General features: G+C 45.3%; 1 protein-coding gene across 2 annotated transcripts; it reads left to right on the top strand.

Moving 5' to 3' along the window:
• On the top strand, positions 1 to 26066 carry btr01 (bloodthirsty-related gene family, member 1). 2 transcript variants are annotated; one of them, XM_015954473.3, is made up of 11 exons: positions 1 to 99; positions 7474 to 7966; positions 14877 to 15051; positions 15321 to 15416; positions 18787 to 18876; positions 18950 to 19093; positions 21227 to 21374; positions 23357 to 23401; positions 23475 to 23501; positions 24568 to 24743; positions 25240 to 26066. In XM_015954473.3, the coding sequence occupies exons 2-11, from the start codon at positions 7494 to 7496 to the stop codon at positions 25600 to 25602; spliced, it is 1737 nt and encodes a 578-aa protein (XP_015809959.3). In that variant the 5' UTR covers positions 1 to 99; positions 7474 to 7493; the 3' UTR covers positions 25603 to 26066. The 2 variants fall into 2 exon arrangements, with proteins under 2 accessions (XP_015809959.3, XP_054607812.2); XM_054751837.2 differs by having other exon boundaries at positions 24568 to 24747; positions 25240 to 25428.
• The last annotated feature ends 371 nt before the right edge of the window (positions 26067 to 26437 follow it).

Here is a 26437-nt window from a genome sequence, read left to right as displayed (position 1 = left end):
GAAGGATGTGGCAACAGTCTCGGCTGTGAGAGACAGAGAGGGACAATCAGCACTGACAGATACACTCCTGCTTCTGACTATCTGAGGACTCTGACCAAGGTAAGAGAAACAGCCAATCAGAACCAGGCAGTTATCTCCATCACAGCTGAGGTGTTAGATATCAAATGTGTGTGGAACAGAACTGTGTGTGTGTGTGTGTGGGGGTTTGTAAATCTGCAGTCATTAGATAAGTTGTGTGTGAAACCACAACTCCCAGTCACCACCATGCCATTTACCTGAGTGGTGACTCCTCATCACACAGAAACCAGGGCTACTGGTGAGTCTGACGGAGACTCGGGCAGCTGGTCTCGTGGGTGGTGTTTCATTTGTGAAGATGTCAGGAAACAGGCTAGATTACATCTAAGACAAAAATAGCCATGATGTCACTGTGACATAAAATAATTCCTGTCTGAGACATACACACAAATACACACACACACACGGTGTGTTTCGTAATTTGGTCCCAAAGATGCAACAACTAGATCTTCCTGAGCAGATCTGAAGCACAATGTCTCGGTACTGGTTGTCTAATGATTCCTTTAAGAGGTGTCCAGCAGACAGGTGACCATAAAAGGGCATCACTGAACAAAGAAAAGCCCTTTCCATTTCATGCTGTCAGCAACAGCTACACATGATAGACAAATGTCAAAATCTGAGAAGTAATTTCTTAACACAGAAAGGTGGAGTGCTACAAGAAGATCAGAACACTGTAGCAAAAGTGATCCAAAACTTTAAGAAAGATGGAAGTGCAACCATCTTACAGAGACATCCAGACCGTCCACTTACGTTAACATCTGGACAGGAGCGTCTTCTGATGAGAAGGGTCGAAGAAAATCGCCATGCAGGTTCACTCCAGTTAGCTAAAGCAGTAGAAAAGCCAAACTGGAGTGACCGCTTCCCGTGACACCATACGGAGCACACTGCAGAGGAATGACGTGCATGGGTATCGTCCACAAAGGAAGCCCATGCATAAAAAACATACCTAGGATTATCTAGGACCAATGCTGAAAAAGATGAAGACTACCGGGACTCTAGACTCTGGAGTGATGAGACAAAAATCACTGTTTTTGGAACTAATGGTTTCTAAGCCGTATGTTGTTGTAAAGGTGAGGATTTCTAAGAGAATGCATGGTGCCTGCAGTGAACACGGGGGCGGCAGTGTCCTTATGTGGGGCTGCATGAGTGCTGCTGGTGTTGGGGAGCTGCATTTCATTGATGGTATCATGAACTCAACATTGGTCGTCGTGCACTCTTCCAACACGACAATGATCCAAAACACACGTCTAAAGCTGCTGCTGCATTTTTGAAGACGAACAGGGTGAAGGCGATTGAATGTCCAAGTCTGTCTCCTGATCTGAACCCAATCCAACACCTGTGGGGGATTCTGAAGCGGCAGGTTGAGCATCTCTCTCCGTCCAGCACCCAGGCTCTAAAACAGGTTCTTCTTGAAGAATGGAAAACTATAGATGTTGCCATTTGTCGCCACTTTTTTCATCCTATGCCTAAAAGACTTGGTGCTGTCCTTGAAAATCACGATGGTCAGACAAAATGCTAGATGTAGTAGTCTTTCTTGTGTAGTCATTTGTACTTCAACCAGTTTTAGTAAAACTGAAGATTTTGTGATCTAAGTTATATTATTAACCTTAATTTCATGTTATGGAGTTGAACACGTGTTCAGTAAAATCAGCCTGGTGCATGGATGTAATTTTGGGGGGGGACAGGGGGGACATGTCCCCCCCACTTTTTCCAAAGTCAAGTTTTGACCCCTGCACTTTTTACCATCCAAAACCAATATTATGCTATATTAAACGGACACTGGTTGAGCTCTAGGACCAAGCGGAAAACAACCGTTTGTGTTGAAGCCGGTTTCCCATTAGAGCATACTGTAAAGATTCCCCCCCCCCCCCCCACTTCTAAAGCGAAAATGACGTCCATGGCCTGGTGAACATTCTGGAAAGTGTTCTTTTGCTCACCGAGCTGCTGATTAGGTTTGCACTTTGTAAAGGGGGTGTCAGCGCTGTGTCACATTCACACCGGGCAGCTCAACGGGTTGAGCGGGTTGTCCAGTAATCGGAAGGTTGCAGGTTCGATCCCGGCTGCGGACAGAGAATTCTGCTGTTGTGTCCGGTGGTGCCTGTAATCGGCAGCCTCGCCTCCGTCAGCACGCCCCAGGGCAGCATGTGGCTATGATGTAGCTCATCACCACCAGTGTGTGAATGGATGAATGATACACTGTAGTGTAAAGAGCTTTGGAGTCCTTACTCTGAGAGGTGCTATACAAGTGCGGGTCATTTATCATTAACATCTCTGATGGTTTGGGACATAATGACGTTTTTAATTACAGCCGTCCGTCACGTGGATGTTGGAACTCCATACATGTGAAATTTGAAGCAGGTCATTAAATTCCAGAGAAAATACTGAAACGTCAACACAAGATTGGTGGATATTTTTGAGCTGGCTAGTCCCGCCCCTCAGGCGCCTCTCTGCCTGTAAGTAACCAGACTAGTTCTCTGGTCGACAGAGGACGAGTCTGGCAGGCCAGGCTACAGCTGCTCAGCAAGAAGCAACAAACACGATTGTATGCCCAGAGCAGAAGACTGCTGATGATCAGCTCTAACCAATATCTGATCCCGGACCTCATATGGTTCTGTTTCATTCTCAGCCGTTCCACGTGGGACATAGACTCTTCTCCTGTTATTCTGGTATTTTGCTACACCTGAGGTTAAAGTGACAGAAGACTGAGTTACAGGTCTGTCGCCTCATTTCAGATATTGGTTTCACTGTCATCAGACCATATACTGACCAAGCCAGAATATCCTGAAAAACTCCTTGTGTGTGTGTGTGTGTGTGTGTGTGTGTGTGTGTGTGTGTGTCGTAAGGACACAGATCAGGTGTAGTTCAGGCTTGAGCTGGATTTATTATTATTTTCTCCCTGTGTCCCGTCTGGCTGTGAAGCAAACAGAATTGATGTCTGAATGCTGGTGACAAGCCTCACAGATTTACTCTCAGGTGGAGCATCAAAGCGTCTGCTTTTAATGTCACACCTGATACTTAAAACACCGCACTCCACACCAGGTGTGGCAGGGGGAGGACAGGCGAAGATGTATAGGAGCACAAGAAGTCCGAGAAGAGGGGAGGAGTCCAAGACCCCACCTGACATATACAGTCATAAACAGACACAGTCACACACTCCCTCCCTCATACTCACACATACACATACAACCAAAGACTTACAAAAATGCACGCCGGACACCCACTCATGCTCCCCATACACACCCTATTCACTCTGGTCCCGGTACTGCTGCACATGGGTTATAACCAACACCGGTTCCCAGAGTCCACCCCTTTCTGCGGGGGTGATGATGAGCAGGTACCCCCGCCCAACGCTGAGCAAAGCATCCCACCACCCTAGACCCCAACATGACGGCCAACTCCCCCTCCTAGCCTCCAGCCCCGGGAGGCCAAGCGACAACGGCGGTGTGCTAAGACCCCCTAGTCTCCCTCTGCCTGCTCCAATGTAGTGTTGGTGCGTGTTGATGAGATGTATTCCATGGCTGTGGTGAGCGGGCAGTGCAGGCATCGTCTGGCTTACGCCAGCTGATGCAACCACACAACCCCACCTCCCCCTACAGTTCTCAGTGTCTAAGTGCAGTTTAAAATTGGAAGTGGGCACCGGCTCTCGGGATGAGGCTGAAAAATCCCCCTGCAAAATGCCGTTGAATGTGCTCACTCCTAAGGCCCTAAGTGTGTGTTTGTGTGGAATGTCGTCGGTGGAAGTGTTTAATGTGCAAATAAAATTGGGGGGCAGGTTGCCACAGGAATGCGGAAATGGGATCCATACCCGCACCTCTGACTTCCCCACCCCCCAAGGTCCTAGGTGCATGATTGTGTATGGATATGTGAGCTGGATTTGATCTTTAACAATCATGAACATCAGAATAATGATCATGGTGCATGGAGAGACCTCAGAAAGATCACTGGACACAGTGGGGAGAGTGGTGCCGGTGAATCTGCTGAAAGGGACCAGAATTGGGCCGACAAGTTTAACCTGATTAACAGATTCGACATCCTCCACACACACACACTGCTTCAATAGGTACCACCAACACCACCTCCCCCAACCACTTCCAAATGTCATACCAGTCAACAGCTTCTCCCACCACCACCAACCCTCCTCAGCAGCCATAATGGTTTCAAAACAGAAACAGATTAACATCAGAAAAATTAAAGTCATATAATTATAACATTTTATAAACAGATGAAAGATGATTACAAATTTGAGTTAAAAATAAGAAAATAAAAAGTTTAGGTAAAAGAAGCTTTAAATAAAAGGATCTCTCAGGGGCAATGATCAGACATTCAGTCTTTTCAGAGTTTAACTGAAGGAAGTTATCTTCTAGCCAGCTGGCGATCGCTGATAGACACTCTAGTAATTCAGACAGTTTATAGAACTCAGAGACCTTAAAGCAGGGGTGTCAAACTCATTTTAGCTCAGGGGCCACATTGAGGGAAATCTAGTCCCAAGTGGGCTGGACCGGTAAATAAAAAAAAACTTCAGATTGTTTTCTTTGTTTTAATACAATCAATATAAAACAAGGCTGGAGCCTGGGGACAGTGTAGTACAAGTACAACACCTGAAGTGTACTTGAAAATTTGAAAAAAATAAAAAAATTAATCAATAAAAAAAGCATTCCTTAGTGATTCAAAGAGCTTACAGATCACATGGCAAGATCAGTTTCATGCAGCACTTAAAGTATATTTGACTCATTTTACTTTACATCTTTTAGCTTCACCAGCACATCAATATCAGAAGTCACATCCTGAGTGGCGGCCAACTTCAGGATGTGATTCAAGTTCTTTTGTGAGCCTTGAGCGCAACTTTGTTTTATTTATACTCATTACAGAGAAAACTTGCTCACAAGGATAAGTTTGTTTTCACTCTACATTGTAAAGTATGAAAATAAAGTTTACACAACCATCTCGCGGGCCGGATTTAACCCGCTTGCGGGCCGGATCCGGCCCGCGGGCCGCATATTTGACACCCCTGCCTTAAAGGGACTTTATGGAGTTTAGAACTTTTATGCTCGCGAGTGCCCCCTCAGGCCAAAAGCGTAACGGCAGCTTCAATAGTAGGCTCGTGCACGAGGCGCACATGCTGTACGTGCACACTCCTTAATGAAAATAACAGCTGAGAAAGTCCCGTGTGTGTGTGTGTAGCCCAGAGGACAGAGGACAGGAGAACGTGCAGCTAATTAATTAAATAATTTGGTTCTGTAGCTTTCTCTTCAGCACAGCCGACAAAGGTTTATGATGGGTCAGTCCTCCTGCATGCTCAGATCATTCCCTTCCCTTGCTTGAAAAATTGTTCCAAAATGAAAGTTGGACCCACATCTTTTTTATCTGTGAATTCAATGCCGTTCGGCGAGTCTCAAATAAAAAGTTGGGCATCTTGCTGTAAAAAATATACCATTAATGTAAAAAAGAAACTCTAAATGAACTATGTTCACATCCAGAATCAAACCCAGGTCTTCTGCTTGAGAGTCCGACGTCTTACTAGGTAAGCTAAAGCGCCAGTAATGTCTTTTGTATCTGTAACATTTATATCCTTGATGACAGCTGAAACAACGTACAAAGGACGGTTCGGAGTGAAAATGGCTATTTTGCTGCTAATTAGCAGGAAATATCTAGAAGAAAGTTCTACAGAAAATAGCCAACCCCCAAATTCCACTACCTCCGCTCCGCTCCGACATGAACGCCGGAGCAAAATCGGTCCCGTTGTAGTCAATCAGAGCTATTCCACTACTGCGGCCGTGCTCCGGCAGTGCGGCGCCGTGCGCCGCCCTCTGTTCCGGCGTCCGGCAAAAATAGAATCGATCCTATTTTTGCCGGACGCCGGAGCACCTCCGCAGTAAATGGACATAAATCACAACGGCCCAACAGGAAAAGGAGCAAGCACAGCTTCCGTTTTTCACAATAAATCGATAAACAAAAGGCGTTTTTTGTTTCATATGCACAGGTTTAACAACTTTTAACAACTATCAATGGCGGCTGAAGTTTAAATGCACAAAAGTAAGCCATAAATACAGTTTCCGCTATCAAAGTAGTCACACTTTGTTGACCCAAACACTGCTGATCTCTCAACACAAATGATGGGCAGATTAAAACAGCTCATGCCGATGCTTCTCCCACACAACGGGTGTTTGGATCTAACTTCCGCGTTTATTGCTCGGACTGTATCGTAAGATCTGGAAAATCCCGCGCATGCTTGTTTGCCCACCTCAGGTCTCCGCACCGGAGCGGAGCCGTTGTAGAGCGCATACCAGTAAAAATTGAGTTCGGAAGCGAGCGGCTGCGGAAGGCGGGGGCGGACCGCAGCGGAGCGGAGGTAGTGGAATTTGGGGGTAAGGGTCCTCAGAAATGTAGCTAGCTTTGTCACTAGGCGTTAGGAACAGTGACAAAGTGGCACTGCCTCTCTCTCTGCTGCTAAAGCTACGGATAGCAAATGCTACGGGCTACACCTGAGCGTGAACGCGCATGAAGCAGCCTGCTCGACCCGAGCATCTCTCTTTTTCTGTGATTTTACAGAAAAACAGGCAATCACAGTAAAAATGCCAGGGCTCATTCTACAGGACCAGGGCATTGCAGGAGAATGTATGAAGAAGAAATTTATTATTTCTATACATGTTTTGGCTGTCACACTTCCATAATGCCCCTTTAAAGGAGCAGTACAGCTGAATATCATCTGCATAGAGGCAATAAGAGACATTATGAAAAGAATCAAGTATCTGTCCAAGAGGGTGTATGTACAGCAGAAACAACAGTGGACCCACAGTTGCACATCATTCAATAATTATTTGCCTGAATGAACAAATGTTAAATGAATACTAATATTAATGTTTGAATAATTATTTAACTTAAGATTTGTAAAAGTTCTTCTTTCATGAGAGAGAGCAATCCTGCGGTCTTATCAAAAGAAGGCTTTGTTTGGGAACATAGGCTGGCATCTTGTTCCCCCTGAAATGTCAACAAGGACTGAATCTTCTGGACTTAGAAGACAGGATAGAAACTCCTCTCAGATAGTGGAATTAGGTCTGTAGGTGACCGGACCTTGTGTAGGCCAATATGTAGGTGAAAACTGACCATTTCTGGACGTTACATCTGTGTCCCTTACAGTATGCTGCATAGTTCTGGAACCACAAGTTTCCTTTTTATTTGTTGTTTTAGTGGATGAAGGTTACAATAATAGCTTTTGCCATTTTAGTTATAATCTTTATTTTCTCCCTTTTTAAGGGTGTGTGCTGCTGTAACGAGTGACTTTCCCAGCTGTAGGATTAATAAAGTCTATTCTATTCTATTCTATTCTATTGCCATACACCAAACCAAAACATTTGCTGAGAAGGGACCAAATAAAGTGTCTTCCTGTGTCTCTGCCAGTTTTCTCATCCTGATGGGGGATGGCGCTGCCGACTTCCTGTCTGTCTGAAGATCAGTTCACCTGCTCCATCTGTCTGGAGGTGTTCAACAACCCAGTCTCAACACCATGCGGCCACAGCTTCTGCCAGTCCTGCATCTGTTCCTATTGGGATGGAGGAACTGGAGGACGGGGGGCAAAGTCCTACCAGTGTCCCCTCTGCAAAGAGTCCTTCCAGACACGTCCTGAACTCCATATCAACCGGACCCTAAAAGAAATCACTGAGCAGTTCAAGCAGATGTCATCAGGAAGAGTGATGGGGGGCGAGCCTCCTAATCCACACCCCCAGTTAAACCTGTTTGCACCTACCAGACCGAGGGACATGCCAGGGACTGTGTTTGTTGAGATGATGGCTCGTTTCCAGCAGCTGAACAGTCCTGGGTCTCCACATGCTGTCTTCGCCGGTCCCACTGACAACAATGGCTACCCTGAGGCCCCACCATCATACTTTCAGAGGTGGGTAGAGTAAATAGTGCAGTGGTAAGAGCAGCATTACTTTAAATGTACAATAATTAAGGATTTTACAGTGAAATAATCACAAAACCGTCTAACGTCTCAGTCATAGAAGGAAGGCTCAGCCGGCTGGGGATTTGTCACTTTTTCTCTGTAGAAAAATAAACAAAAGAAGGATATAGGCTTTGTTTACGACTGAGGTTGCTGAGTGTGCGTCGAGCTAACACTGTAATGCCAGCATTTGTAATTCAACACCAACAGGCAAAAAGCTCCAGAGTTGTTTAAAAAACAGAAGCCAGTAAACAGAAACAACCCAGAAGGTATTTCTTGTACTTCTAAGAAACCACGGCATCTTTTGTCTTACTCTAATATCGGGTGAAACAGGCTAGATGCTAACATTGAGCTAACAATGCTAACGGTGAATTAGAAACAGATCATTAGATCTAAACAACTCAATATTCCAGTGTGTGAAGTGAATAATGAGCCAACCGTATTTTGCTTCCTTTAACTTGCTTTTACACGACCTTCATCATCACCCTCTCCTGCAGTGGAGATCAGCCAGGCTAATGATGAGATGCATATAGAAAATAAATCCTGGACCGTGTACAATAATAATAATAATAATAATAATATGTGGTGTTGCTCACCTTATGTGCTCTTATTGAATATTAACATGTGCCTGCATCATGGTGTAGCTTCCATATTTTGCTGAGTGTCCTACAATAATGCAGGTTATTAATTCATTTACTTTTGATAGCAAAGAACAAAATATTTAATGTAAAAGTTATTTACCAGGTGAATTAGCTCACACGTCACCAAGTGTCGCAGGGCCAGAATCAGCCGCCTCCTTCATGATGTCATGATGTAATCTAGCTCCAAGCTCACAGCAGCAACACACGTGTAGCAATAAGCTATGAAGCAAAAACATAGATGATGTTAAAACACAAAGGCTGTAATGAAGATAACATGATGATTGAAAACAACTCACCTTTACTACACCCTCAAGGCTTCATGTTAGTCTGGACCATTTGTAGCTCCAACAATCAGTCTGACAGCAGATTTCTTGGGTTCATTTAGCCTGAAAAAAAAAAAAAAGATTATATGTAACATCACAGTGTTGTGGGAGGAAGCTTCCAGAGATGAGAAACATGGAAAGCAGAGCAAGCATGGAGCTACAGGTTTTTCTGTTAGATCAGGAGGCCCTGAGGTAAAACGGGAGGTTAGTGTGGGTCTGGGAAGCTACTCCTCTCCAGTGGTGACCTGCCAGGCTAAGTGAGAAAAAAACTGAATACAGAGTACAGTATTATTATTTATAACATTGTTTACCTAGAACAGCTCAGAGCTTGTCCAGTCATTCAGATGGAAGCTGCTCAGAAGCTCTCCATCACACCTGGGTCTGTTCAGGAGTGTAGAAGCTGCTCTGGGCGGAGTTCCCATCATGGTCCCAGTGTCAGACACACAGCTGCTGGGAGGCTATGTGAAATATAAAGAAACAGCAAATATATTTATAGTTGTTTTTAAGTGCAGCAACACACGCGTGTAAATACGCTAAAATAATTACATGTTAAAACTAGAAGGTAAAGAAAGACAGACGGTTAAAAATAACTCCCCTGCAAGGCTTTAGCCTGGACCGTTTAGTTTAACTTAGATCATGTACAAAACAAACTGTCTAATATATGTGCTTTATTACACGGCTGGTGAGTGATCTGACTGCTCTCAGAGCTAACTCAGGGTCCAGAATCAGACATGAACATGTTCTAATGAGAACCGGGTAAGCACCAGTTCAGAACCGGGTCCGTGTGAAGTGATATTAGATAAACCTAAGACCCATGTCTCGCTTACTTTGCAGCTATAAATACAGCATTTATAGCTGCAAAATTACAGGTAGGGAACGATATTTAGAAGCTGTTAAAAGTAATTATTTTGCTTACTCACCTCAGATTGGGCCCAAAATCTCCGTTTTGGGGAAGCAGCAGTCGGAAGGATCCGGCTAATTACTGGAACGGCTTGGACTAATTTGTGAAACGCTCTTCAAACCAGCATAACCGGTTCAAAGTTGGTGAAAGAGTCACATATAAAAAACCCTAAACTACAATATCTAGCAACCAAGCTACTGGAACTAAATAATTATAATACTAGAAGCTTTGCTGGGACTCTTGACTCAGTGCTAATGCTAACTAAAGCATAACTCACTTGTGGCTAATCCAAGTTCGACTGCTACAAGGCTGGCTGAGACCACGGTGCTTTTATAACCTATAGCCACAGAGCTGCTACGTAGTACTTTTCTTGGCTACGTAGCACCTTTCTCGTTAGCCATTGGCTAACGTGAATTCAAGCCGGCACAAAATACATGTGTTCTATAAATTTGAGCTGAAGAGGGTGCTAGACTGACTGTCTGCAACACTTTTAGACACTCATTTATACAAGTTATAAGCAAATAATAAAGTTGATTTTGGTGTGACTTGCTCTTTAATAACTGCAGATATTTCTAAAATTTTGTGTTTTTCTGTTAATATGACATGCTGTGTGTCCATTAATGGGGAAAAATGATTTAATCGTCTTCCTCCGCTTATCCGGGTCGCGGGGGCAGCATCCCAACTAGGGAGCTCCAGACTGTCCTCTCCCCGGCCACCTCCACCAGCTCCTCTGGCAGGATCCCAAGGCGTTCCCGGACCAGATTGGAGATGTAACCTCTCCAAAGTGTACTGGGTCAACCCGGGGGCCTCCTGCCGGCAGGACATGCCTGAAACACCTCCCCAGGGAGGCGTCCAGGAGGCACCCTGACCAGATGCCCAAACCACCTCAACTGACTCCTTTCGATCCGGAGGAGCAGCGGTTCTACTCCGAGTCCCTCCCGAATGTCCGAGCTCCTCACCCTATCTCTAAGGCTGAGCCCGGCCACCCTACAGAGGAAACTAATTTCGGCCGCTTGTATCCGCGATCTCGTTCTTTCGGTCATTACCCAAAGCTCATGACCATAGGTGAGGATTGGGACGTAGATCGACCGGTAAATCGAGAGCCTGGCTTTCTGGCTCAGCTCCCTCTTCACCACGACAGATCGGTTCAGCGTCCGCATCACTGCAGAAGCTGAACCAATCCGCCTGTCGATCTCACGATCCCTCTTACCCTCACTCGTGAACAAGACCCAGAGATACTTAAACTCCTCCACTTGAGGTAGGACCTCTCCCCCGACCAGGAGTTGACAAGCCACCCTTTTCCAGTCGAGAACCATGGTCTCAGATTTGGAGGTGCTGATCCTCATCCCAGCCGCTTCACACTCGGCCGCGAACCTACCCAGCAAGAGCTGAAGGTCAGAGCTGGATGAAGCTAGGAGGACCACATCATCCGCAAAAAGCAGAGACAAGATTCTCTTGCCACCAAACGCGACACACTCCACACCACGGCTGCATCTAGAAATTCTGTCCATAAAGGTAATGAACAGAACCGGTGACAAAGGGCAGCCCTGGCGGAGTCCAACCCTCACCGGGAACAGGTCCGACTTACTACCGGCTATGCTGACCAAACTCACGCTCCTCTGGTAAAGGGACTGAATGGCCCTTTACAGAAAGCCACCCACCCCATACTCCTGGAGCGTCACCCACAGGGTGCCCCTGGGGACACGGTCATAAGCCTTCTCCAAATCCACAAAACACATGTGGATTGGTTGGGCAAACTCCCATGCCCCCTCCATCACCCTTGCAAGGGTATAGAGTGGGGCTGCACAATATATCGCAACTATATCGTTATCGCGATATCAGCATGCATATCACAAAGAACAGATAAATATCGTAATGAATTGTCAGCTCAAATGTTTGATACACATAATGCATTCTGACAATAAAATGGAAGCATGATGTTTTTTTTTTAACAAATCAAATAGAGCTCTTCACCCATTTGGCCAATTGGGTGGGTTTTTTTAGGTTAGATGCCCGCCCCCGAGGCGGACGGCACTTCATTTTGATGGTTAGCGAACACCTGAATTAGCTTTGTTCTGCTCTTTATGATGATTCTGCTTTTCCCAGGATCCACTGATTGCCTTTTCTTGTTCATTTTCTTTTTCCTTTTCCTCACAGATGTTTCTTTTGTCATTTTTATGATTTTTTTGTCATTTTTTTATTTCTTTGTTTTTGATTAGTTTTATTTCTGAGTTAAGTTTTTTATTTATTGCAAGTAATATCGTCATCGCAATATTAATCACTGTTATCGCATATCGCAGGTTTTCCTAATATCGTGCAGTCCTAGTATAGAGCTGGTCCACAGTTCCACGGCCAGGACGAAAACCACATTAATCCTCCTCAATCTGAGATTCAACTATCGATCGGACCCCCCTCTCCAGTACCTTGGAGTAGACCTTTCCAGGGAGGCTGAGGAGTGTGATCCCCCTATAGTTGGAACACACCCTCCGGTCACCCTTCTTAAAGATGGGGACCACCACCCGGTCTACCACTCCACAGGAACTGCCCCCCGATGGCCACGCAATGTTGTAGAGACGTGTCAACCATGACAGACCTACAACATCCATAGCCTTGAGATACCCAGGACAAATCTCTTCTGCCCCCGGGCTTCGCCGCTGTGTAGTTGTTTGACTACCTCAGCAACTTCTGCCCCAGAGATTGGACAGTCCATCCCCAGATTTCCCGGCTCTGGTTCCTCCTCGGAATGTGCGTAGGTGGGATTGAGGAGCTCCTCAAAGTATTCCTTCCATCGTCCGACTATAGCCCCAGTTGACGTCAGCAGCTCCCCATCCCCACTGAAAACAGTGTGAGCGAGTTGCTGCCTTCCTCTCCTGAGGCGCCGGACAGTTTGCCAGAACCTCTTTGGAGCCGATCGATAGTCTTTCTCCATGGCCTCACCAAACTCCTCCCACGTCCGAGATTTTGCTTCGGCAACTGCCACTGCTGCACTCCGCTTGGCTATCCGGTACCTGTCTGCTGCCTCTGGAGACTCACAGACCAGCCACGCCCTGTAGGTCTCCTTCTTCAGCCTGACTGTTCCCCGAACCTCTGGTGTCCACCAGCGGGTACGGGGGTTGCCACCATGACTGGCACCGGCCACCTTGCGACTACAGCTAACAACAGCCGCCTCAACAATCGCAGAGTGGAACAAGGCCCACTCGGAGTCAATGTCCCCACTGCTCTCGGGACCTGGTCAAAGCTCTGCCGGAGGTGGGAGTTGAAGACCGTCTTGACAGGTTCTTCTGCCAGGCGTTCCCAGCAGACCCTTACTATGCTTTTGGGTCTACCAGGTCTACGCGGCACCTTCCCCTGTCATCTGATCCAACTCACCACCAGGTGGTGATCAGTTGACAGCTCCGCTCCTCTCTTCACTCGGGTGTCCAAAACATACGGCCGCAGGTCAGATGATACGACTACAAAATCTATCATCGACCTGTGACCTAGGCTGCCCTGGTACCAAGTGTACCGATGGGCATCCTTATGTTCGAACATGGTGTTCGTTATGGCCAAACTGCGGCTTGCACAGAAGTCCAGTAACAAAACACCACTCAAGTTCAGATCAGGCGAGCCATTCCTCCCAATCACACCCCTCCAGGTCATGCTGTCATTGCCCACGTGAGCATTGACGTCCCCCAGCAGGACAATGGAGTCCCCTGATGGAGCACTATCTAGCACTCGTCCCAGGGACTCCAAAAAGGGTGGGTGCTCTGAACTGATATTTGGCCCATAAGCACAAACAACAGTCAGGACCTGTTCCCCAACACGAAGGCTCAGGGAAGCTACCCACTCGTCCCCTGGGGCAAACCCCAACACACAGGCAGAGAGTCTTGGGGCTAACAAAAAGCCAACCCCAGCCCTCCGCCTCTCACCCGGAGCAACTTCAGCAAAGGAGAGTGTCCAACCCCTCTCAAGGACTTGGGTCCCAGAGCCAATGCTATGTGTCGAGGTGAGTCCGACTATATCTAGCCGGTACTGCTCAACCTCTGTCACAAGCTCCTGCTCCTTCCCCGCCACCGCCAATGGCTCCGGCCTTGGTCTGCCACCCGATCCACACCGCACCGGACCCTTCATGTTCCTCCGGCGGGTGGTGGTCCACAGTTGGATGAGCCCATGTATCCGGTTCGGGCTGGGCCCGGCCAGGCCCCATGGGTGAAAACCCGGCCACCAGTCGCTCGCTCACGGGCCCCAACCCCAGGCCTGGCTCCAGGGTGGGACCCCGGTAACCCTCCGGGCCGGGAACTCCAACTCTTTGATTGTATATCCATGAAAGATCCTTGGAACCGTTCTTTGTCTCACCCTTCACCTAAGACCAATTTGTCATGGGAGACCCTACCAGGGGCACAAAGTGCCCCAGACAACATAGCTCCTAGGATAATTGGGGCACTCAAACTCCTCCACCACGATAAAGTGACGGTTCAAGGAGGAGATAATTTAATTGATTTTATCAAATGGCTGCTACATAACCGAGTGAAAAATTGATGGGGGTCTGAATACTTTCCATGCCCACTGTAGGGTACATACAGATCAAGGTTGTTTTCTGATCCCGTTTGATATGTGATGTCACATCTGATGTTCACAAATCTTATGGACACATTTTGATGCCAACAACGCACCTATTTAAGACAGGTGGAAAAAGTTACTTTAGGGTTTTGTGTGAAAACACAGAAAGGACTACAACTGCACGTCTCATCAAAGTGACATCATCAAGACGAAGAAGGGCTGCAAGTAAAAAAATCTAGTTACATTTTTCCAGTTCTCTACTTGAAGATTTAGAAATGGATGAATGGAAAGTGATTTAAAATTTTACCAGAGCCTTTATGTCTCTCACTTTCATGTGACTCGATTGACTTGCAAACAGGGGCAAGTCATTTACAGCAACACATAAAGCACATTGGATTGTTTTCAGCTTCTGTAACAAAACTGACCCCAGACTCTTGGTTTTCCTGATCTGGATCCAGTGTGAGCGACCCTGCCGAGGTCCCCCCAAACCTGCTTCCGTGTCCCACCCACCAGCGAGGTCTGGAGTTCTTCTGTCGCACTGACAGCATGTGTGTGTGCAGCGGGTGCTTGGAGACAGCAGAGCACCACGGACACGACCTGGTGTCCGCCATGAGGGAGTGGAACATCAAGAAGGTGTGTGTGTAGGAAGTGGGAGGAGGTGGTGGTACCTTGCTTGAGGTCTTTGTCTAGATGAGTTGAGTAGGATGTCATGGTCTGTTATGATCACTGCTCAGATGATCATTGGTTATTGCTGATGAACCCTAATAGTCGTGTCATCTGCATTTTGTAACTGATCCACTTCATTAGACAGGAACCTGGTTTGAAAAGCCTCTCTGTGCCGGTGAAGGTGCCGGTATGACTTGTTGAGATGATCAGTTATAATTATAACAGTTGTCTTCCAGGCCCATTTAGGCTTCACAGAGGTGGAGCTGAAGGACCTCATCAGTGAGCGAGAGACAAAAGTGGAGGAGATCCACAACGCCGTACGAGACCTGAGGGTGAGTCTTCAGAGCAGCGCTTTAAGAGGAGAGACAGGAGCGTGGGACTGAAACATGGGTGGTTTTTCTACATAATCAGACCCTTTTAGAGGTGAATAATAATAGGCTCCTCCCATTTACATGGCAGGTCCAATGAATCAACCTAAACACAAATTATCTAAAAAATTTGTGTAAAACAAAAAGGAAGTGGTTTGGCAAACAAAAACTCACAAATCAGGAACAAATAATTCACTGCCTGTCCAAAAAAGGTCTCCACCTGGATCTAAGTAAGCAAACAGGTAGGAGCCTCCTGTTGGATAATTACTGCAACAAGTTATTTAACCCAACAGGTGCATCTCATTTATTAAAGAAACCAGGTGGAAAGTCACAACTGGTGGTCATGGAAAAGATGTTAGTCTGCGTGAGAAGGGTCAGATCATCGGCATCAAGCAGAGAGAACATCTGAGATGCAGAAACGACTAAAACTGGGTTCAGAGCTGTCCAACGCTTTACTAAAACTGGTCTGATGAGTCCAGATGGACCCTGTTTCACAGTGATGGTGCATCAGGGAAAGAAGAGAGGCAGATGAAGTGATGCTCCCATCATGCCTAGTGGCTTCTGTTCAAGCCTGTGGGGGCAGTGCTATGATCTGGGCTTGCCTCAGTTGGTCAGGTCTAGGTTCAGCAACAGGATGTGCTCCAAGAATGAGGTCAGCTGACTACCTGAATATCCTGAATGACCATGTTATTCCATCTTCCCTGATGGCACGGCCATATTCCCAGAGGACGATGCCACGATTCATCGGGCTCAGATAGTGAAAGAATGGTTCAGGGAACATGAGACATCCAGACCGAGTCCAGACCTTAACCCCGTTGAGAATCTTTGGGATGCAGTGGTCAGACTCTACTGTCATCAGTGCCAGATCTTGGTGAAACATTGATGCAACATGGACGGAAATAAATCTGATAACACTGGAGGAGCTTATGGAAACAACGCCACAGCGAATGTGAGTCCTAATCATGACTAAAGGTGGTCCGACGACATATTAGAGTGTGTGAGCTTTTTTCCTTTGGTCAGACGGTGTTGTAGATAATTGATGCTTAAAATGAATTTCTGTGAGTGATTTTAGACACAAAAGCAGCAGGATGTGAGACATTTTAAAGAGCTGCGATAGGAAAACAAAACATGTTATCAGTGCATATTTTATACGGTTCAATTGTTTTGTCATTCCTGAATTTCTGTGATGAGATTCAGGAAAACATGGAGCGCAGCACACTAACTGGCAATAAGACTAGTTCATATGGCCGGATGTTTAAATCTGTGGCTCTGAAACATCCCAGAGGTAACGGGACAAGTAACACCTAAATGCACCTTTCTGCTGATAACCTCTACAGATGAGTGTCCAATAGTGCTGTACACATGTGTAATCATTATTTTTGGCCGTTGAGTGCGACTTACTTTAAATGTAATATTTCAGCCCAAACCGGTTAAAACTGATTTAGCCACAGCCTGATGGCTGTCGCGCTGCAGGGGGACGTTGTCTGTACCGTACTACAGCTGTGGCCAAAAGTTTAGAGAATGACACGAATATGGGAAGTTGGAAAAGTTTCTGCTTAAGCTTTTATAATAGCAGTTTGCATATACTCCAGAATGTTATGAAGAGTGAATTGTAGAGTCCTTCTTTGCCATGGAAATTAACTTAATCCCAAAAAAAATTTTCCACTGCATTTTATTGCTGTCATTAAAGGACCTGCTGAGATCAAGTCAGTAATCATCCTGTTAACTCAGGTGAGAATGTTGTCGAGCTCAAGGCTGGAGGTCATTATGTCAGGCTGATTGGGGTAGAATGGTAGACTTGACAAGCTAAAAGGAGGGTGACGCTTGAAATCATTGTTCTTCCATGGGTAACCATGGTGACCTGCAAAGAAACACGTGCAGCCGTCATTGTATTGCATAAAAATGGCTTCACATGCAAGGATATTGTGACTACTAAGATTGCACCTAAATCAACAATTCATAGGATCATCAAGAACTTCAAATAAAGAGGTTGCATCCAAGAAAGTCCAGCAAGCGCCAGGATCGTCTCCTAACGAGGATTCAGTTGTGGGATCAGAGTGCCAGTGCATAGCTTGCTCAGGAATGGCAGCAGGCAGGTGTGAGTGCATCTGCACGCACAGTGAGGTGAAGACTTTTGGAAGATGTCCTGGTGTCAAGAAGGGCAGCAAAGAAGTCCCTTCTCTCCAAAAAAAAACACCAGGGACAGATTGATCTTCTGCAAAAAGTATGGTGAATGGTCTGCTGAGGACTGGGGCATGTTCTCTGATGAAGTCCCTTTCCGATTGTCCGGGGCATCTGGAAAAAGGCTTGTCTGGAGAAGAAAAGGTGATCGCTACCATCATGCCAACAGTAAAGCATCCTGAGACCATTCATGTGTGGAGTTGCTTCTCATCCAAGGGAGTGCGTCACTCACAATTTCGCCCCAAAACACAGCCAAGACTAAAGAATGGCACCAAAACACCCTCCGACAGCATCCCCTTCCAACAATCCAACACCAGTTTGGTGAAGAACAATGCAGCATGATGGAGCACCATGCCACAAGGCAAAGTGGTAACTCGGTGGCTCAGGGACTAAAACGGTGACATTTTGGGCCCATGACCTTGAAACTCCCCAGATCTTAATCCCATTGAGAGCTTGTGGTCAATCCTCAAGAGGCGGGTGGACAAACAAAAACCCAGTAATTCTGACAATCTCCAAGAAGTGATCATGACAGGATGGGTTGCCATCAGTCAGGATTTGGCCCAGATGTTGATTGGGAGCACGCCCAGTTGAATTACAGAGGTCCTGAAAAAGAAGGGCCAACACTGCAAACACTGACTCTGCATAGATGTCATGTAACTGTTGATGAAAGCCTCTGAAACATATGAAGTGCTTGTAATCATATTTCAGTTCACCACAGAAACACCTGAAACCAAGATCTAAAAGCAGTTCAGCAGCAAACTTTGTGAAAACTAATATTTGTGTCATTCTCCAAACTTTTGGCCACGACTGTACGTGGCTGCACTGCACTGGACTCCTGCTGAGTCTCGCCACACCTCCACCTGGCTCAACCACTCACCTGCAGATATGACTCCTCCCCTTTTTTCTAATGACGCAGGTAAACAGGAGTCATTTTTTTCAACTGAGAACTATGAGAGTGTGCTCCTGTGGATTTCCCCTCCAACACCTGCGTCACCTGCACACAGTTTACCTGCAGGAAGGCGGAGCCAGCCAGTGCTTTTTACCCGATATTTACAAATCTGTGACCAATAATAACGTGGGCATAAGTTTGTGATTCTGTTAGAAACCCTTTAGTGAACATGCCTACCTCCAACCATTGAACTCTTTTAACCAGGCTGCTGCAGACAGAGAAACCGAAGGGACTGTTTGTGCTTTCTCCAAGCTGATCTCCAGTGTGGAGCACTGCCAGGCCCAAGTCCTAGAGGTGAGCCACCCAAAACTCCCCTCACTCATTTCTCTCATTAACACAAATGACCATTTATTGCACTCATCACCAGGCGATAGATTTGAGTCTTCGAGTTGCAGAGAACAGAGCTCAGAGTTTACTGAGAGAGCTGGAGGAGGAGATAGCTGCTCTGAATAAGAGGAGGCGGACCCTGAGCCAGCTGGCTGTGTCTGAAGACTACATTCTCTTCCTCAAGGTACTCAGATGGTGGAACACAGTCCTGTCCAGACCTGTAGAAGTGACGTATGTGCAGTGCTCATCTGTTCAGGAGTGTTTTAATGTCATTATATGAAGTTTAATCTATTAAAATGAAACAATTCAATTCAAAAAGACTTTATTAATCCCAGAGGGAAACTGATTGCTGTAGTAGCTCAGAATAATAATAATAATCAAGTCATCAAAGAGTTGTTGTATATTACAATGGCTGTTGGCAGGAAGGATCTCCAGTAGCGGTCAGTGTTGCAGCCAAACTGAAGAAGCCTCTGACTGAAGACACTCTTCCGTTGTCGGACAGTCTTGTGAAGAGAATGCTCAGGGTTGTCCATCATTTTCTTGATTCTCTGGAGAATCCTTCTTTGCATTATCTCCTCCAGCGGTTCCGAAACTGCCGAAACTCTGCCTGAGTCCTTGAAAGGGCTTGGAGTTCCTCCATCTTGTTGCCCAGTGACCTCACATTGCCCATTATGATCGATGGAAGAGATGGTTTGAATTTCCTCTTTCTCTGTCTCCGTTTTGCTCCCGCTCTGCACCCACGCTTCTTGTGTTTTAGCTCATGTGGGATTTGTGGCTTCAGTTGAGGTATTATTTCAGCCTTCCCAATGTTAATCAGCTGCTCCCGATTGTAAACCAGCTTGTTGCCATGGTTACGCATCATAACAAACGCTCAAAAAATGAAAAAAAGTTAAAAAAATAGCAGTAAAAATCCTCCAAGCTTCACAGCACCAGAAACAGAAAAGTAAAATGTCCAAAAATACAGTTTTTCTTGAGAAACTAGAAGAAAAAATGCCCAAGAAAAGGCAAAACTTACATATAGTCAACAGAGCTACTCCAACATGCAGCCACCCAGAGCAGCGCAGTTCTGGAAAAACAGTTTTAAAGCTCAACTTCTGCAAGGGCTGATTTCTACTTCTCCATCTGCGTCGGTGCAGACAGGCAACGCCGTTATGTGTCGACGCAAGGGCTCTCCGACGGGCTCAGAGGGTGACGGAGACATGCCCAACTTTTTTAACTATCCATCGAATGTGACCGCGGTGCGGAGCCCGCAAGTTTGTGATTGGTCGGGATGTCACTTCCTGTAAATCCGTCAACAGCACCGCCATTCCCCCGTTAAAAAGTAAAAAGATATTTAGCGTCAGACGCGGAACAGAACGCATCCAGGTAGAAGTCCGAAAATATGAACGTTTACTCACCCGTGACTGAAGGAGCACACATGGAGCAAACGTTTAATTTAAGGACGGAAACGATGATAAACGTGGGTTTGGAGGTGGCGACCGCACGATGAGGCGGAGGAGAATGAAGGACAAATTTGTCCATGTTATAAAGTGTCTGAAATACATAAACACGTTAGTAAATCCACTATCATGGACCGGATACGTGCCATGATAGCACAGAAAGAGCTACGCCCTCTGTTGTCCTGGTGGGGAATTGCATTGCAACAGTCCCCAGGAGACGGGAAGTCCGGGAGCAAAACGTCTCCTTCAGTGCGTGTGCGTCTCTCCCTTGTGGAGCTGATGAGTACCTTTCAAGCTTCTTGCCTCATAAGACCTGATTTGATGATTTTCTGTGGGGCCAAAAAAAGAAGATCATTGGAAGAGGTCTGCAATATTTGATTTCCTCAGGTTCTCATCACACAGAGGCTTCTGGGGGTGGTGGTGGGGGGTCGGTCCGATCACCTCCATAAGAGCTGGGAAAGGAGTCGTCCATCCAATCACCTCTGCTAAATCGCTGTGAGATGGGGGTGTGGGGGTGGGGCTGAAGGTATACATGATGAGCTCAACAGAAGTACTGGATCGCCGAATGATGTAATGCAAGTTGAAACTGGCTCGTTTTTGGGCTCCCCTTTGTGTCAGTTGAGCGCTTCCAAGGAGGCCCATCACCCAGTCGAGGAAGCCCCCCCACCCCACCCCCCCACCCCCGCTCCCTCGTTACTCGAACTCTGCTCCTGGGTCTTTTCTGGTTCACCAAAGAAAGGTTTTTCTATGCAATAGCTTCTTTTTTATTGAAAATGCAAGTGAATCTGAGTTTACTGTACATGGCAACACACTCACATCCCACAAACTTCATCGCCAGGCTCTGAAGAACACTATCTTTGCCTTTTCTTTCCCTGCAGATGTTCCCTACTCTGTCCACCCCCCCACAGGCCAAGGACTGGTCCAATGTCTCTGTGCCATCTCAGCTGACCTCAGGGGTGCTTCTCAGCAGTGTCAATCAGACGATGGAACGCCTCGAGGAAGAGATTGAGAAACTGACAGAAGTCTGTAAGTTCAAACTCAAGGAAATTGGAAAGGACAGTTTGCCCTGTGCAGCAGTGTTGTAAATCAGCATCAAACCAGGTGTCAGGAAATCTAGACAGACCGCAGCAGAAGACAAAGGATTTTGCTTTGCAGGTCAGTCTATCTGCTTTCCATGGTCTTCAGCAGGCCCAACAGTCTTGGTCTTACCAGTCACAGCACTCTATTGGTCTGGTGGGCCAATCACAGAGCTCCACCAGTGAGGTGGGATGTTACTGCGACTGAACAAAACAACACGACTGAGCTCTGTGGGTCGTGGTCAGACAATATATTCTCATATGATGACTTGCAAGGCTATCAAACCACCTGTGGCCTTAAAACATCCAGATGGAGACTCGGGATTAGTTCCTTCAGCAGAAACCTGCAATATCCACTCTTTTATGCGTCTACTGCCCCCTGGTGGAGGATCTGAAGGACACATTTTATCTGCGTTTATGTTGTGTTGTAGAATGAATAAAATAGAGCAGTTTATTATATAGTTGTTTTATCAACACAAGTTAGTAAATTAAAGTTATTCAGTTAAAGGTCTTATATCATGCAAAATCCATTTTTGGAGCTTTAATCATGTTATATTGTTATTTCCTCATGAACAACCCCCAAGGTGGTTTTGGTATGGGGTGCCATTTGTAAAGTCAAACAGTCATAATCTAACAGCAATATTTTTGGTTATTTAGCATATCATGAGAGAAAAAATTGGGAGTTCACTTTTTCGAAGTCATATATTCATCATGTTATTCATACATTTATAAATGTTAAAGTTTCCAAATAAATATTTAATTAGCAAGATAAATATTTAATTTGTAGTTAAATATTTATTTTGCAAACTAAATATTTAGGTCTGATCTAAATATTTAGTTTGTAAAATAAATATTTAATTCACTAACTAAATATTTAATTTACTAATTAAATATTTATTTTGGAACTAAATATAAAATTTGTAAATTAAATATTTATTTTCCGAAGTAAATATTTAGATCCCAACTAAATATTTATTTTGGAGCTAAACATTTAGTTTGCAAAATCAGTATTTGGGAAATATATTTTTATATTATATTTTTGGGTCAGACTTAAATATTTATTTCCCAAATACTGATTTTGCAAACTAAATGTTTAGCTCCCAAATAAATATTTAGCTGGGATCTAAATATTTTTTTCGGAAATAAATATTTAATTTACAAATTAAATATTTAATTTACAAATTAAATATTTAGTTCCAAAATAAATATTTAATTAGTAAATTAAAACTCCCAATTTTTCTCTAATGATATGCTAAATAACCAAAAATATTGCTGTTAGATTATGACTGTTTGACTTTACAAATGGCACCCCATATTTTGGCATCACATATGCATTTATTTGTCTCGGCATCTTCTTTCCTTCAGCTCTGCCCATTTCCCTAAGCAAATATATTCAACGGTATGGGTTTGTGCTGCATCAGTCAGGGACAGCAGCTCAGGAGGTTGAACAGGTTCTCCAGTAATCAGAAAGTTGCAGGTTCAGTCCCGGCTCCGACCAGAAAATGCATTCTCAGTGTTGGCTCCGAGGCTGTGGAATGAGCCTTTAACCAGGTGCCAGTCACTCTCTTTGCTGAGGATGCATTTTGACGTTGTGGCTTTCCAACAGCAGATGTCATAGTGTGGTCTTTTTGTTGTGTTGAATGATTGTTTATATACTGTTTTTACACACGTTTCTTATTGCTTCTTGTATTGCTCAGCACCTTGGTCATCCGATAAGGTTTCGGAAGGGGCTTTATAAATAAAGTGAAACGAAGGGAAATGAAATTGTTCTCAAAGGTTTAAAATAGCATGAACTGGAACTAAAAGGGGCCAAAAGGATTGTTCTAAGATAGTGAAAACAAACAGCAACATATACCTCCTTAGAAATATTTTTAAACATCAAAATGAGTTTTATTATTGCGAGCTTTAGGATTTATTTTCTGTTATTGACAGGCCGGCGATCAACCCCTCCTGTGCCATCCCCCAGGCCCAGCCCAAGTAAGACTCATATCATCCAAACAACAAAGCCAAAAATCATAAGAAAACTATTTTAATTGTATTTCCCTTGCAGAAGTCAGACGGGTTCAGGAATATGCAGGTAAGAAGCTAAAATAAATTACCTTTTATTATTGGTCTTCATTAGCCCTTCCCCCCAGGCATGGGCGTCGCACCCTTGGGGGATGTGGGGGATTCAACAGCCACACTTTTCCAGCCGTTTTGCTCTCCTCCACACCAGTCTGGTTTCTCGCACTCGCTCTGTTTGCCTCATCTCCTTCTTCCCCTCGCTCTGCTGTTTCTCCTTGAAACCCGACAGCCGATGTCGGGTTTCAAGGAGAAACAGCAGAGGGACGGAAGAGCTCGACTGAATTCATAATTTTACATCTTGACATTAGCTGTACAAAGTCTGAGTTTGATAAAGTGAAGAACGACAATTTGCAGAGGTTTATGACAGGCGTGGCGCCAGGTTTTCATTTTTGGGTGGGCCACGGTAATTTTGGACGGATCTTAATAAGCAGCGGCTTAGTGAAGCAGGCAGGTCACGCTAGAAAATTTCGTTTAAAAAGACGTCATAAATGTGTTCCCCGTCATTTTTATTTCTAAAATATGAAGTAAAAACTCACAATTTAATTTTCATTCATTTTTCCTTTATAGGCACCAGAATGCATTACCTGCACTTCTAATATTTACCTCTCAACGTAGGAGTCTTTCATAAGGGCACATGCACACCAGTAGTTTTTACGTTATTCATGGAGCAAAATCTCCAAATTTTTGAAAAAAAAAAAAAAAAAAATTAATCTTCCAGTAAAAGCAAAGCATCCAGCCCACCTCTCCAAATGCGTTAAATGTGCATCACAGCCGCTAGGCTCCGCTATTATGGAAATTACACTAACAAGATGAATAACATGAACTTATTTTAGGCACAGACAACATCCCCCACACTTTTGAAAATCTTGCAACGCGCCTGCCCCCAAACACGGTTCAGTCAGGAACATTGTGCCACGACTCAACATACGCTGTTGACTCGATTTAAGCAGAATGCCAAAACTGTGTGAAGCGTTTCCATTGGCAGGTGAGAAAGCCACGCCCCTCTGGAGCTCAACGTGCTAGCTCAGGTTGACTTCACAGTAGAAACATCATTCACAGTTTTCTTTCCATTCTTTCAGCTGACATCACCCTGGACCCCAGCACCGCTCATGCACGCCTCATCATCTCAGCTGATGGGAAGCAGGTCCACTGTGGCGAGCGCCACCAGCTGGTACCAGACAACCCAGAGCGATTTGATCGGGTGGTGTGTGTGCTAGCTCATCAGGGCTTCAGCTCAGGGCGGCATTACTGGGAGGTAGGTGAGCTGCCAGATGTGAACAGTTGTGCATGAATGTGTAGTTTTACCTGATTGAGTCCTGTGGCTTGTATGTTTGATTTAATTAAACAAATGTTTTCACGGGTGAAGCATGGAAGATACGTGATTTAAGGTGGTGATATGCACTGGTTCACCTGAATCAAGCTATTTGACTTGCCCAACGACAGCACCTGACATGGATGGAGCCTGCGTCCAAATCAACAACCCGTCAATGACTGGACCAGTTAGAGCATGGGTGGGGAACCCTGGTCCCTCCAGGTCCGCGATCTGGCATGTTTTAGTTGTTTGTCTGCTTCAACACACCTGAGTTTAAAGAGCAGGTGGTTAGCAGTTGCAGAGCTTGATGAGCTGCTGAACAGGTGATTGAATCTGACGTGTTGCATGGAAACAACTAAAACCTGCAGGATGGTGGCCCTCAAGGGCAAGGGTTTGCCATGCCAGAGTTGGAGTAATCTGTTCGCTTCTGTCATCTTAGGTGAACGTTGCAGGAAAGACGGACTGGGACCTGGGACTCGCTCGACGCTCTGTTAACAGGAAGGGCAAAATCACTGTAAGCCCCACCCATGGTTACTGGATCCTCAGCCTGAGGGATCGGACTGACTACGCATTTAGAGGAGTTCCTTCTAACAACCTGATGATCAACATCAGACCTTCTCGTATTGGGATCTACGTGGACTGTGACAAAGGTCTGGTGTCGTTCTACAACGTTGAGGCCAAACTGCTCATCTACTCCTTCACTGGCAGCTTTCTAGACACCGTTCATCCATTCTTCAGCCCCTGCACCAACAAATCAGGACAGAACGAAGCTCCAGTAATCATCTGTCCCGTTGCAGAATGAAACGAGACGTTTTCACATGTAACATCATCAAAAGGCATTAACGAATTTCACTGACATACTGACGAGTCAGCGACTCCGAGTCCACAGCAAACTCGATGTTTAATTCTAGTGTTTGATGTTGAAATGTTAATCATTCAAACCTTCACGAAACAGAGATTTTTCCTGTTTCGATTCGGGATTCAATAAATAATTATGGGTTGTGCAGCAAAATGAAGGAAAAAAGAATGTAAAAATACTAGCCTGAAATATGTTAATAAAAATTACAAGTAATTTGATTACTTTTAAACGTTAAACAACAAAAGTCATTTGTGGATGGGGGTTGGGGTGAAAATGGTTGGAGGCAGGTTTTGCAGGAATTCATTGGTCCAGATCATTAGTTTCTTCTAGTACCAAATATTTGACATGTTCATCCTTTTTCTATACCTGCTTGTCCATTCAGGGTCGCTTGGGGGGGGGGGGGGGGGGGGGGGGGACTAGCACCCATCTCCAGCGGTCTCAGGGGTGGGGTACACCCTGGACAGGTTGCCAGTCCATCGCAGGGCATTACAGAGACACACAGAATGAACAACCATCAACACACACACACACACACACACACTGTGGGGAGAAAAAGTTTAGTTGTATTTATTCTGTCCTTTTTCAGACTTTCTTTCTGTAAAAATCAACATTACTTGACGAGCAGCAGCTAACGTGGAGATTAGGACAAACGTAACAAACTGGCCATCCCTCTGCGCCGTTAGAAAAGCTTTAGATGGGATCTGAATCAGCTGATGTTTAATATCGATATTCAGAAATGGAACCAAAGGTCTGCATTATTTAAATAAGGTGCAAATTT

Source organism: Nothobranchius furzeri, chromosome 7, assembly GCF_043380555.1.
Source record: "Nothobranchius furzeri strain GRZ-AD chromosome 7, NfurGRZ-RIMD1, whole genome shotgun sequence".
Taxonomy (NCBI): Eukaryota; Metazoa; Chordata; class Actinopteri; order Cyprinodontiformes; family Nothobranchiidae; genus Nothobranchius; species Nothobranchius furzeri.
The sequence above is the reverse complement of the archived record's forward strand: the minus strand, read 5'-3'. Positions and strand labels throughout refer to the sequence as shown.

Bases quoted from the DNA above. Each gene is read 5' to 3' on its own strand.
- btr01 (XM_015954473.3), top strand. From the start codon at position 7,494: ATGGCGCTGCCGACTTCCTGTCTGTCTGAAGATCAGTTCACCTGCTCC. The intron at 15,052-15,320 runs GTGTGTGTGTAG...GTTGTCTTCCAG, and splicing joins GGGAGTGGAACATCAAGAAG to GCCCATTTAGGCTTCACAGA. The intron at 23,402-23,474 runs GTAAGACTCATA...TTTCCCTTGCAG, and splicing joins ATCCCCCAGGCCCAGCCCAA to AAGTCAGACGGGTTCAGGAA.